This window comes from Topomyia yanbarensis, chromosome 3 (genome assembly GCF_030247195.1).
Source record: "Topomyia yanbarensis strain Yona2022 chromosome 3, ASM3024719v1, whole genome shotgun sequence".
NCBI lineage: Eukaryota > Metazoa > Arthropoda > Insecta > Diptera > Culicidae > Topomyia > Topomyia yanbarensis.
Window position 1 is genome coordinate 255,059,884 of NC_080672.1, and position 12,237 is coordinate 255,072,120.

The following is a 12,237-nucleotide window of genomic DNA, read 5'->3' on the forward strand; positions in this document are numbered from 1 at the left end:
ATTGGTACCGACGTTTTATAGCAGATTTCTCTCGACTGGCAGTACCAATAACGGAACTGACGAAGACAAAGAATAAGTTTCGATGGAGTACGCAAGCAGACGAAGCATTCCTAAAGCTCAAAGCAGCGTTGGTATCAGCCCCGGTGTTGGCAATGCCTGACTATACAATGCCATTTGCTATTGCCTGCGATGCCAGCGATGTTGCGATTGGAGCCGTACTGACGCAGGAGACTGACGGAGAAGAACACCCGATTTGCTACTTTTCGCAGAAGCTATCATCTTCGGAACGGAAGTATTCGGTAACGGAACGGGAATGTCTGGCGGTCATCCGCGCCATCGAGAAGTTCCGAGGGTACATAGAAGGAGTGAAGTTTACAGTTTTTTGCGACCATGCCGCACTCAGCTACCTGCAATCGATGAAGAATCCGACAGCCCTCATGAGCCGGTGGTTGTTACGTTTAAACGCATTCGACTTTGAGATCAAGTACCGGAAGGGAAGCATCAACGTAGTGCCGGACGCACTATCACGGATAGTGGCATCGGTGTCCTTCGACGGTGCGAACTCCACTGATTCGTGGTACATGCAGCTAAAGGATAAAGTGCAGAAGGAAGGCGATCGTTTCCCGGACTTCAGGTTATCGAACAACGAGCTGTACAAGAACTGTTTAAGCAAGGACGAAGATGGAAATGCGATCCACTTGTGGAAAAAGGTGGTACCATTCGAAGAGCGACGCGGGTTAATAGGCAAGTTCCATGACTCACCTACAGCAGCACACTTGGGTTTCCACAGAACTCTTCAGAAACTTCAAGCCCATTTTCACTGGCCGAAGATGCGGGAGGAGGTAAGCAACTACGTCAAGAGCTGCCAAACCTGCAAGGCAAGTAAAGCACCAAACACAAGGATGATGCCACAGATGGGAAACTTGAAGCCAGCCAAAATGCCCTGGGAGTTAATATCAATGGACTTCGTTGGTCCGTTCACACGCTCGAAGCAGGGAAACACAGTCATGCTAGTAGTCGTAGATTGGATCACGAAATACGTCGTCGCACATCCAATGAAAAACGCGGACGCTTCAAAGATGGTTCAGTTTCTGGAGCAGGAAGTCTTCTTGAAGTTTTCACGTCCCAGAATAGTTTTATCGGACAATGGAAAACAGTTCGAGTCGACGGTGTTCAAGTCCATGCTAGCTCGGCACAACATCGTGCATATGAAGACGGCTTACTACTGCCCAATGGTAAACAATGCAGAGCGGGTCAACAGAGTACTAATCACCTGCATTCGAGCATTGCTAGAAGGAGATCATCGAGAGTGGGATTCACAGCTTCCAGCAATCACGGCGGCCATCAACGGTGCGAAACATGATGCGACCGGAGTAAGTCCGCATTTCGCTAACTTTGGAAGGGACCTAATACTTCACACAGATCTCTACGTGCAACAAAGTCTCAACACCCCAGACGACCCCAAGGTAGCACAGGATATGCGACTGTCAACGGTTCGGCGGGTACAGGAATTCGTACTGCGACGCATCAGGAACAATCACGAAAAGGCGAAGCAGAGATACAATCTTCGAACACGAACAGTAGCATTCAAACCGGGAGATTTGGTATGGCGTAGAACGGTCTGTCGTCGAAAGCAAACCACGTGAACGGCAAACTTGATCCCAAGTTCGTTCCAGCGATAGTCAAAGACGTCCTGGGCGTCAACCTGTACACTCTAGAAGACGTAGCCACGGGAAAGAGAGGCAGGTTTCACGCAAAGGACATTAAGGCGGATTAGAGAAAATTTACTCAGCTATGTCGGCAGGCTCCAACCTGTTAACCACGAGCATCATGCTCCAAAAATACCGTTAGCCGATTGGGACAAATCGTGCCCTGTCATGGTGTGGCGAGCAATAACTTTCAAACTACCTCCCCACCTTGACACACCAGCCAGCGTCATTTGGATTCGAAGAGCTGTCTAGGAAGGCCCATGACAACTCGCAGTCGCAGCAAGGAGCTGTCGTGACGTGAGGGACGGGACAGGACTTCCATCATCGAGAAGCAGAAGCCTTCAGCAGGCAAGCCGTTAGCGAATCGGAAGAAAACGCACGTCGGAAGCAGAAGCCTTCAGCAGGCAAGCCGTTAGCGATTCGGGAGAAAACGTGTTTCGAGAAGCAGAAGCCTTCAGCAGGCAAGCCGTTAGCGTATCGGGAGAAAACGCACGTCGAGAAGCAAAAGCCTTCAGCAGGCAAGCCGTTAGCGATTCGGGAGAAAACGTGTTTCGAGAAGCAGAAGCCTTCAGCAGGCAAGCCGTTAGCGAATCGGGAGAAAACGCACGTCGAGAAGCAAAAGCCTTCAGCAGGCAAGCCGTTAGCGAATCGGGAGAAAACGCACGTCGAGAAGCAAAAGCCTTCAGCAGGCAAGCCGTTGGCGATTCGGGAGAAAACGTGTTTCGAGAAGCAGAAGCCTTCAGCAGGCAAACCGTTAGTGAATCGGGAGAAAACGCACATCGGAAGCAGAAGCCTTCAGCAGGCAAGCCGTTAGCGATTCGAGAGAAAACGCATGTCAAGAAAGCAGAAGCCTAAAACAGGCGCGCCATTTCGGAACGAGAGAAATCGACCAGCGAGCACGCGAGCGCAACAGGAAGGAAAGCAGGCAACCGCAAACTAGAGACGGAACTTTCGGAGCGAGTCTCGGGAAAACCTTGAGCCGTTGCACAGGGGTGCAGGTCGACGAAGGCGGACCCCTCTGGACTCCGCAGACATAGCAAAAGTCAATCTCATAGGTAAGCTGCTTCATGGTGACACATCAAACCAAGTTATAGACCTCAGTCACTAGCGCAAGCGCGCGAGCATTTTTCGGAGCGAGCAAAACCATGCAGTGGTTGGAGCGGAGCAAACAAGGACAACAATTGAGCACAGCAGACCGTGGCGAAGCGGAATCACCAACGGACATACACCGCTCATAGCGGGGGATTCAAGTAGGACGAAGCCAAGCACCCAACCCTCCTCACAACCTGCCAACTCCAGCTGCTTACACAACCTTCCAGCGTTTGCCGTTCTCGATACGGGAGAAATCGAAGCACGAGAGTCCACGACACGCAAGCCTCAGCAGGCCAGCCATTTGTCAGAGCGAGAGAAACTGATACAGTAAGAATCCAGACGCGGACGGAACATAGATTCGGATAAGTAAGTAAGCTATGAGCAACACCAGCTACAAGCACAGAACGAAGACGTGAAACGGAAGATAATTAATCCTGGATTGGTGTCGACAGCCTGTTAGATCCAGCACAGTCGCGATCCGTAAATCGGATCCATCAGACAGTTGTAGTGGGGGTCGGTATGAAATCAACCAAAAGAAACGCGATTCTGGGCGCGGTAAAACCCTAGCACTGGACTCATATCGATTTGGGAGACTAAATACCTCTTTTCCTACGCAGCTGTCAGTCTTAACAAACCAAACAATCTACCACATTATAAGTCCTTAGTTTCAGTATTAGTCTTAAGTGTTAATTCTAACCTATTTAGCCCTAATAATAGGTTAAGAGTTTATTGAATGTTTTGCCGTTGCAAACGATGGTTTCGAGTTTGAGACAAGGACTTACCCGGAGACTTATAGCCAAACTTTAGTTGGCGGATTCGCAATGTTTAGCCAGGATTCGCTGGCGGTATTATGTAGTTTTGTGATTTGTTTTTTGAGATTAATTTGTTCCTTAGCTAGCTGGAGCATGTAGAAGAATGTCGATATATCGAGCATCACATTCGATTAGCGATTTAATTAGTCTCCGGGAGACTCCTTAAAGGAGTATGGCTCATAAATTTCTCATGAATCGAGCCATTGCCGATTCATGAGAAATTTTTCTGTAACGGCAATGTTGTGTTACAGTAAAATGTGTAATTTAAATGTCAAAAGGGAGGAATAAGAGTATAGTGTGTACTGCAAGAGGTGGGCATTTGACAGCCCGCTTGAAAACAAAAGATCGCTGCACAATTTGCTTGAAAACAAATCCCCGGAAGAACGGGTGCCAAAATAAAAATAGTTAGTTGGAGAAAAGAGTTGACCGAGTACGGTCGGTGGTGATTCTTCCCGCTGGAGACAGAAAAAAGGAAGAGCCCACGAGGGCGAGGACCGTGGAACCGGAACGCCTAAATCCTTAAACGTCATTTAAAGTTGCCCAAAAGGCACTTTTCCCATCATCGGTCGCAGAGTCAGACGAGAAAAAATAAATGCGCGTTGGTGAGTGCAGAGAGCTTTCGGCCCACGTGAGAGGGGGAGGGGGGACCTAATCCGCTATCTGGTTGGAACGATTTCCTCCAACCTCCATCTGTTCGATGCTGCTAGTAGTGTCCACATTCGGCTTTGTGTCAGTTTTCCGTGAGCCGCTCGAGAGTTTTGGCCCCATTTGTGGCAGTGCTGGTATGCAAAAAAGGAGGAAGAGGAATAAAAGCACCAGCAGCAAAGGAAAGTGTCTAGCGAAAAGAAAAAAACGTGCCTTCTGGCTCAGGATAACCGGTTCCTGATTGTGGCGAGTGAGAGTAGGGTGTAGGAAACATTGTGTAGTTAACGCTGCTGCCACTACGATTGCCACCACTGCCGCCGCCAGGAAAACACCATCTCACCAGCGCCGCAAAGTGATTATCCGTGTCGCCAGGACCACACAAGTGGTAGAGGAACCCTCAAGACTCGTGAGGTGCCGGTCGGAAGATGACCTTCAGATCCAGCAGCGATTGTAGTACCCTTGTCTGGATTCAGCAAGTTACCGGAACAAGTGAACGACGTCAGCATCCTCAGGTAAGCGTGCACACGATTAACATTCTCACCTCCCCTTATTAGCCCTTGCTATTAAATGCATATTTTGGGATTATATTAGTAGACATTCTCTGTCCGTTTTGGGTGAAAGCCAATTTTTCGTTACAAAGTTCCAAACTTATCGACAATGGTAGAAATGGTTTTGGACAAACGACGTCAGTCGCAGCGCCAGCTCTGGCCAGTTCGTCCGCCCATTCATTTCCAGTAATACCGGAATAACCGGGTACCCATAGGAGGTAGATAGCATTTGAAAGGCTAAGTTCTTCGATTTGAGTTCGATATGCGATTACTAATTTCGATCTCGAATCTGCCGAACTAAGTGCTTTCAAGGCAGCCTGGATGCCATAGCAAAAATGGATTCTTTTACCGCAAATTCTTCGTTGAAGTGCTCATTGTACGCCACACAGAATCGCCAAGATTTCTGCTTGGAATACGGTACAGTATATACCAAGCGAATGAGATTGGTTTAATCTCATTTCATTACAACAGACACCAGTACCGACACGGCCCTCCAACAAAGAACCGTCGGTATAACAAACTACGTATTCTTCAAGTTGTCGCTCCATCCAGCCAGACAGCCATTCCTCGCGAAGAATTCTCACATTGAAAGTTCCTAAAGGAAACTACATGTGAGTGTAAGGTCACTGGGAGCAAGTGCATACTCATCCCAACTAATAATTTGGGGCCACAGTCTTGTGTAGCTAGTTGCACGATCTATTGGTTTACTGTTCCAGAGCCCAGTAACCTTAAGACGGTATGCACAAGAAAATGCTTCAGAAACACATGTAGCGGTTTTATGTTCAAGAGCATACGCCCAAGCAGCAGTAGGTGTTGTCGAGAACGCACCAGTCATCACCATCAAGACCATCCTCTGAAGATGGTTTAACTTTGATTGGATTGTCATGACTTCTCCCTTCTGCCACCAAACAAGGCACCCGTATGCCAGTATTGGTCTAACAATTGTTGTGTAGATCCACTGAATGTAGTTGGGTTTGAGATTTACCGAAAGCCCGTCTACATTGACCGAAGGCCATGCAAGCTTTCTTGATCCTGAAATCGATGTGAGCAGTCCATTTAAGTTTTGAGTCAAGAATTACCCCAACGTATTTAACTTGATCTGCTATAATAATTTCAGAGTCAAAAAACTGCAATGGACGAACTCCGGTTGTGATCCTTCGTTGCATCGTTGTATGAAAAGCACAATGGATGTTTTATTTAGATTAACTGATAGTCCAACATGAAGATAGCATTGCTCAACAACACATAAGGCTTGTTACATCAAATCAAAAAGTGTGTTAATGCAAATACCGGTGATCATTATGTGATAATCATCGGTGAAACCATACGTCGGAAACCCAAGCTCATTAAGTTTCCTCAACAAGCCATTGGCGACAAGGTTCCATAGAAGTGGTGACAGCACATCACCGTGAGGACATCCGCAGACACTCAGTTTCCTTATTTCTACTTGTCTTAACGATGAGCGCAGATGTCGGTTGCTAAGCATTGTGTGTATCCAGTTCGTGATATATGCAGGTACTCTATGCCCTCGTGCTGCTTCCAAAATGGATTCGAAAGACACGTTGTCAAAAGCACCTTCAACATCGAGAAAAACGAGAAAATTCCAACTTCGAAAAAATAACTGCCACCCTAGTGGCCATGATTAAGCTACACTCTCAATTAACCTATTTTAATTTCTCTATTTTCCATTAGTCTCTGGAATCATGCTACAAAGTTTGTTCGGAGAATGCAGTTGAGCAGGGATCGATACTCGAGCAAAATCCCGAACTGAATTTTCATGTTAAGTTGATCTGCCGCGATAGCTTTAGTTTGGTGATTAAGATTCAGCAACTGATGGATGGGATGAAGCCCAATACGACCATCTCACTGCCCAGTTTAGGAAAATCGGACGGAATATATCGCCAGCTTAATGCTATACCATTTCAAGTGGAAAAAGTAATCGATCACGATCAAAAAGGTGCAATATATTCAAGAGCTCGGAGAAGTGTTATCACTGGGTCGAAAGCAAATGACAATCACCCTATCGGTGCTGTCAACAAAATTGATCTGGTCGAGCATCGTGAAATACAAGAGAGTAGATCCGGCCATAATGAAAAAGAATTGCTTGCTAGGCCGGTACGCTATATCTATCTCATTAAGGTTCAGGAGAGTGGCAACGAATTGGGTGAAAGAATTGTTTATATGGTAAGTTACTGCTTCCTTATTGGACTTTTCTTATATCACAAAACATATAAATTGTTTGTAATTCTACATTTATTATTTTAAATTATTTTTTAATTAATTATATGAATTATCTTTCGATTTTTTTTAATTACGATTTCTCAAAAGATTTTTATGTCTTCTTTTTCGACAATATTATATATTTTTTAAAGCTGCTGTTTAGACCCTAATATAAGCATTCAAAAAGTTGCAGTTATGTACTTTAATTAATTAATGTTTAATGCCGTTTGACCCCGAACTTGAGTCAAGTTTTAACCCCAACCGTTTTGCTAGCATGGGATGCAAACTTTTCAAATCATCTTGCTTTTCGTAAACAATTCCAGTCGTTCTATTTTCTCACAGTTGTAAACTAACTTGGTTTTGGGGCACAGTTAACTCTAAAATTCATCAATGGCCACTGCACTGTGCGCTGAAGGCATCATTTCAATACAATCAGTTCAAATAATATTTATGAAAATTTTTTACTTTTAGGGGGATTAATCAGCAAAAAAAAACAATATTAAAAGAAAGGGCGTATTGCATCCATCAAATTCTCCGAAGAAGCTATTGACCTATAATTAGCCGTTTTGACGTTAATAATAGTTTGCATGTTTGTGGGCTAATTTCTAGTTATGAAAAATGATAAAAAAAATTTCATCCAAATTTAGTGTTATATATCTCTTTTCATAATAGTCCGATTTCGACAAACTATAGCTGGTGTAGACGACTTCGTGCACGTCCCACACTTTGGCTGTGCTCAATCGAGGAACTATTATTACCAATGGCGCTTTTAATATATAACTTACCAGTTTTTATAATAAGTGACCATTGGAAGTGATTGCATAGCTCTCTTTATAACAACGGTAAAAATGATATTAGAAAATACATTGGACGTTGGACCCCGAAACGTAATTTTTCGTCTTAAATTGAACATATATAATAAGAAGAACCAAAATTTGTTCAAACACGTTCATAGGAAACAGTAATTTGTGCTAGTTTGTCTTGTGATCGTCATATCCCCAACATGTCCTTTTTCCCCCCACCATATGTCCGTTCCATCCGCAGTCTGAAACAAGTGCCGATATTTCTTTCCTTTCTTTTTCTTTAAAAAAGATGCTTATTGGGCTATGAAATATAATACCTCTGGACCAACACATGGAACTACAAGACAGAATATTACATGTTGACCAAAACATGCTTCTTTAAGGTTGTATTTAAATTTATCCTTAGCATGTCCGTCTCTCTCCCAGTTCCCCTATGGTGATTTTAAGTTGAAGTTTAAAATATTTTAGCCATTTTTATACACTTTTTATAAAATTATATACCAATTGACTCATCTCGACGATTTGGGACAATGTCTGTGTGTATGTATGTGGCAAAATCTCGAAATTGAAAACACTTTTTTATATATTAGTAGAGTTTCGAGATCCTTTGTGTTTAACCCTAGAACGTTGCACTTGTGTTTTCCACCCTAGAACGTTGCACTGGGGTACAAATGTACCCCACGCGTTTGATCGCAATTTTTACGGGTAAAAATGCAAACAAAAGAAATGTATAATACATTATTTTCTTCGTTTTTTTATTGCGAAAACAGCTGTTTAAGTGAAAGTACGGAATTTATTGAATTAATGATACATAAATTGCTTCAAATTAAAAAAAAGTAAAAAAAATCGCTGTTTTGGCTTTTTTCACAGAAATTACTAAACTTTGCGAATTCTCAACCGATTTGAAAAAAATCAAATGATTCTGAAATTTGAAAGAATGGTCTAGAAACGCTACAAAATTGAAGTTCGTTATTTTTGAAAAAGCGTAATTATTTGGAAGAGTGAAAGTTTAAAAATTGGTGGAAATTGAAATGGAAAAACATGTTTCTGACCAGTAATACATTGGTAACACGCAACGTTACTGTTAGAGCAGTTACTTTGCGCAAATTATACTTGTGAGCCATTGTTTTGAAAAGCTATAAAAATAAAACAATAAAAATCAGCAAAAATAAGAACGATTTTTTATGCTTCAATATTAAATTAAATTAATTAAATAAATGATTAAAAACGATTTTATAATACTAATTGTTACTTACGTAGTAAAACAACCAGTATTTAAACTGGTATTGTCACGAGTCACATTTTCCACTGAGAACACGAAACCTGACGAAACGCTAATGGCAACCGTAGACTGGGGTACACATGTACACAACGCCAACTTTGACACCTGCTTCCACGAAGACTGTATGCAAACTGGCTATACCGTTTTTTCCTACTCTTACTAGGAACTCTAAATTGAATTATGGTTAGGGTCCCAGGTCGGTAAATGCCGAATTCTCGTCTTCACACGGTTCCAAAGAAGGCGTGGGGTACATTTGTACCCCAGTGCAACGTTCTAGGGTTAAGTTCATTGTATTGTTCGCTTGTACGCTCCTCGCTGGAATCTAATGCTGTGGTATGGTGCCCTTACCGTGCTAACTGGATTGCCAGGATTGAAGGTGTTCAACGTAAATATGTAAGGTACGCCTTGTGGCCGAAGCCGTGGCGTGACCCAATAAACTTGCCACCATACGAAGACCGCTGCCGTCTGCTAACCATCGAACCACTGGAGGAACGATGGATCACCTCACAAGCATCATTCGCTGCAAAACTACTGACGGGTGACATTGACTAGCCTTCTCTGCTAGTTTAGCTAAATTTGTACGCTCCTGAGAGACCACTTCGTCGTCGAAACCTCCTGTTCATGGAACCTCGGAATACGTAATACGGTCAGCATGACTCGCTTCGATTCATTTGCGTGCGGCTCAACGGATTTGCAGATTCATTAGATTTTATGGGGGGGGGGGGGGGGGGGGGGTAAAGGTTTCAACGTGAAAAAAAACACTTCTTTTGCGAATTTTCTTAGAACTTTGCGTGAAGCAAATTTAGCAAAACTTATATACATTGTAGTGTATCATTTCAACAACATGTTGTATTTTTTCTATGCAAAAATATCGACAAACGACTCGGTACGAAGCTTTTTGTAGAACGTCTCTGGAAAAAAACATGATTTGCGGTGTTACCTGCCATTCAAAAACTATGTAACCGATTTCTTTGCATACATTCTAAAATACCCCTACGCTGAGTTTTTGAGATAATTTTTCATTTATGGGGGTGTTTACTCATAAAAAGACAGAATTTTTCATGAAATTTTTTTTATTTAATATGAGTAAAAAGCCCCTTAATTGAAAATTTATCTCACAAACTCAACGTAGGGGTTAAGTATTTTAAACATAGAATGTGTATGCAAAGTTTGAAAGAAATCGGTTAAGTAGTTTTGGAATGGCAGGTAACACCGCAAATCTAAAAAAATCGCAAAAGAAGTGTTTTTTTCACGCTGAAACCCGGTGAAGCCAGAGTGGGCGCGATGCGTAACGCGACGCGATGCGATGCGAACTGCGTGCGATTTCTAACACGACATGATAGCCAGAGTGAACGCGACTGGAAGCGATGGTCATATGCGTTATACGTAAACAAAAATTGCGTTGAAGTGTCGAACGGATTGCGAGCTAAAAAGTTTCTGTGAAAATGAGCTCAGACGAAAAATATTTCATGTCCGAATGCGTACGCGATTTCTTTTTCAGAAACCATAAAGATTTTGGAATTCATCCGATCAATAGGAAAAGAGAAGACGTATCTCACCCTGCACCAAGATTTGCTAAATTATTTAAAAAAAAAATCGCAGCTATACCCGTGTGAGCATCGAAACGTTTGATTACATTTTAAGCCATATTGAAGTTGTTCTCAATAAAGAGTGGACCAACGTTATTAAAACTCCCATAGAACCACGAGAGAAACTTATAATCACGCTAAGGTAATGCTAGACCTCTCCCTTCCCCGTCGTAGTATGTCTTCACGAATTGCAAAGCAATCACCCCTTAAAAAATAATGTTGAATTTGTAGAATACCACACATTAATTCTACAATCCCTACGATATATCGTGGCATATTAGCAAAATTTATAAGCTGTTTTTAGATTGAATTATTAAATAGTTTTATTTAAGAACCAATACAGTGCAATATTTCTAGGCTTCTGGCAACGGGTTTGTCGTTCAATGCACCATCCTACACGTTTCGTATTGGAAGATCTACGGTCGCTAAAATCATTAAGGAGACCTGTCTTGCATTATGGATAAAGCTTCAGCCAATTCATATGCTACAGCTAACCCAACATTTATTTACACAACGTGCGCAAGATTACTGGACTTTGTGGAGCTTCCCCCATTGTTGTGGCAGCATTGATGGAAAGCACATTCGAGTGAAATATCCGCCACATTCTAGGACAATGTTCTACAACTACAAAAAGTTTTTTTTGGTAGTACTTGATTGAATCGGGACAACTAGGCATTCCATCAGAAAATAATCTCCCCGGAAACAAACATATCCATGATGAAGCTCAGCCGTTGTTAAAACATGTTTTGCGACTATATGCTCAACGAGATATCACTATTTCAGAAGAATATTTTAATTCTAGTCTTTCAAGTGCAAGGAAATCGATCGAGTGTGCTGTCGGGGCAATAAATGCTAAATGGAGACTGCTATGGAAACCAATCGAAAGGAACGGCCTAAGATACTACCAAAGCTTTCTGTATTTGTCACAATGTTATCATTGATAGGGAAGGATGTATAGATGCTATTATGAAGAGTGAAGATTTCTTATAAAACGTTCAAAAGCCCACACATAATCCTGTCTGTTGCAGCACAATTCGAAGCCGAAGCTTCTCTAGGGGATTTCTTTACATGGGGTAGCGGGCTATCAAAGAAAGTTTTATATCAAGCAGTTCTAGCTTCCTTTGCTCAAGCTCTAAAAGATATTCTGCTTGAGCGTTCTTTTCGTTATTCTTTTTATATCGTTTGGTGGGAAGCGAGACAGGAGCACTTGATGATCGCCCAATGAAGGTATCAGCTACCTCCATTGTTTCTAGTTGACTTGGTAGGATTTCAAAAAATCCTTCCAATGCCTTGACGTCCTCAAATACCTCGCTGTTGGAAAATTGAGGCTTGAGATTGCCAATTGCTTACCTGGACTACATTTGTTGCCGTAAAAAGTAGACTTTCGAAATGCGGTCAGCTAGAGCAAACGCTTTGGTCACCAGCATCCTCGGATCTGAACACCGGCAGCTTGCATAGTTCGCGACCAAAAGTGTCACGCAACTTTTTACACCTATTCTTTGCAACATCGTCTGAAATTTAAAAATATATAGAGTTT

The 12,237-nt window shown here is 42.6% G+C and overlaps 2 protein-coding genes across 6 annotated transcripts in view; one reads left to right on the forward strand and one right to left on the reverse strand.

The window, feature by feature from the left end:
* The window catches only part of LOC131692677 (cyclin-dependent kinase 5 homolog), a 94,597-nt gene that overhangs the window by 50,396 nt on the left and 31,964 nt on the right, over nucleotides 1–12,237 (reverse strand). The gene's annotated exons all lie outside the window — the stretch shown is intronic.
* The window catches only part of LOC131692675 (tyrosine-protein kinase receptor torso-like), a 97,920-nt gene that overhangs the window by 8,437 nt on the left and 77,246 nt on the right, over nucleotides 1–12,237 (forward strand). For 4 of the 5 annotated variants that reach the window (XM_058979845.1, XM_058979844.1, XM_058979847.1 and 1 more), the window contains exon 3: nucleotides 6,499–6,990. The exons of the other annotated variant lie outside the window; for it this stretch is intronic. In XM_058979845.1, the coding sequence (XP_058835828.1) occupies nucleotides 6,499–6,990 (492 nt within the window). The remainder of the gene's footprint in view (nucleotides 1–6,498; nucleotides 6,991–12,237) is intronic. 5 annotated transcript variants of the gene reach the window in all.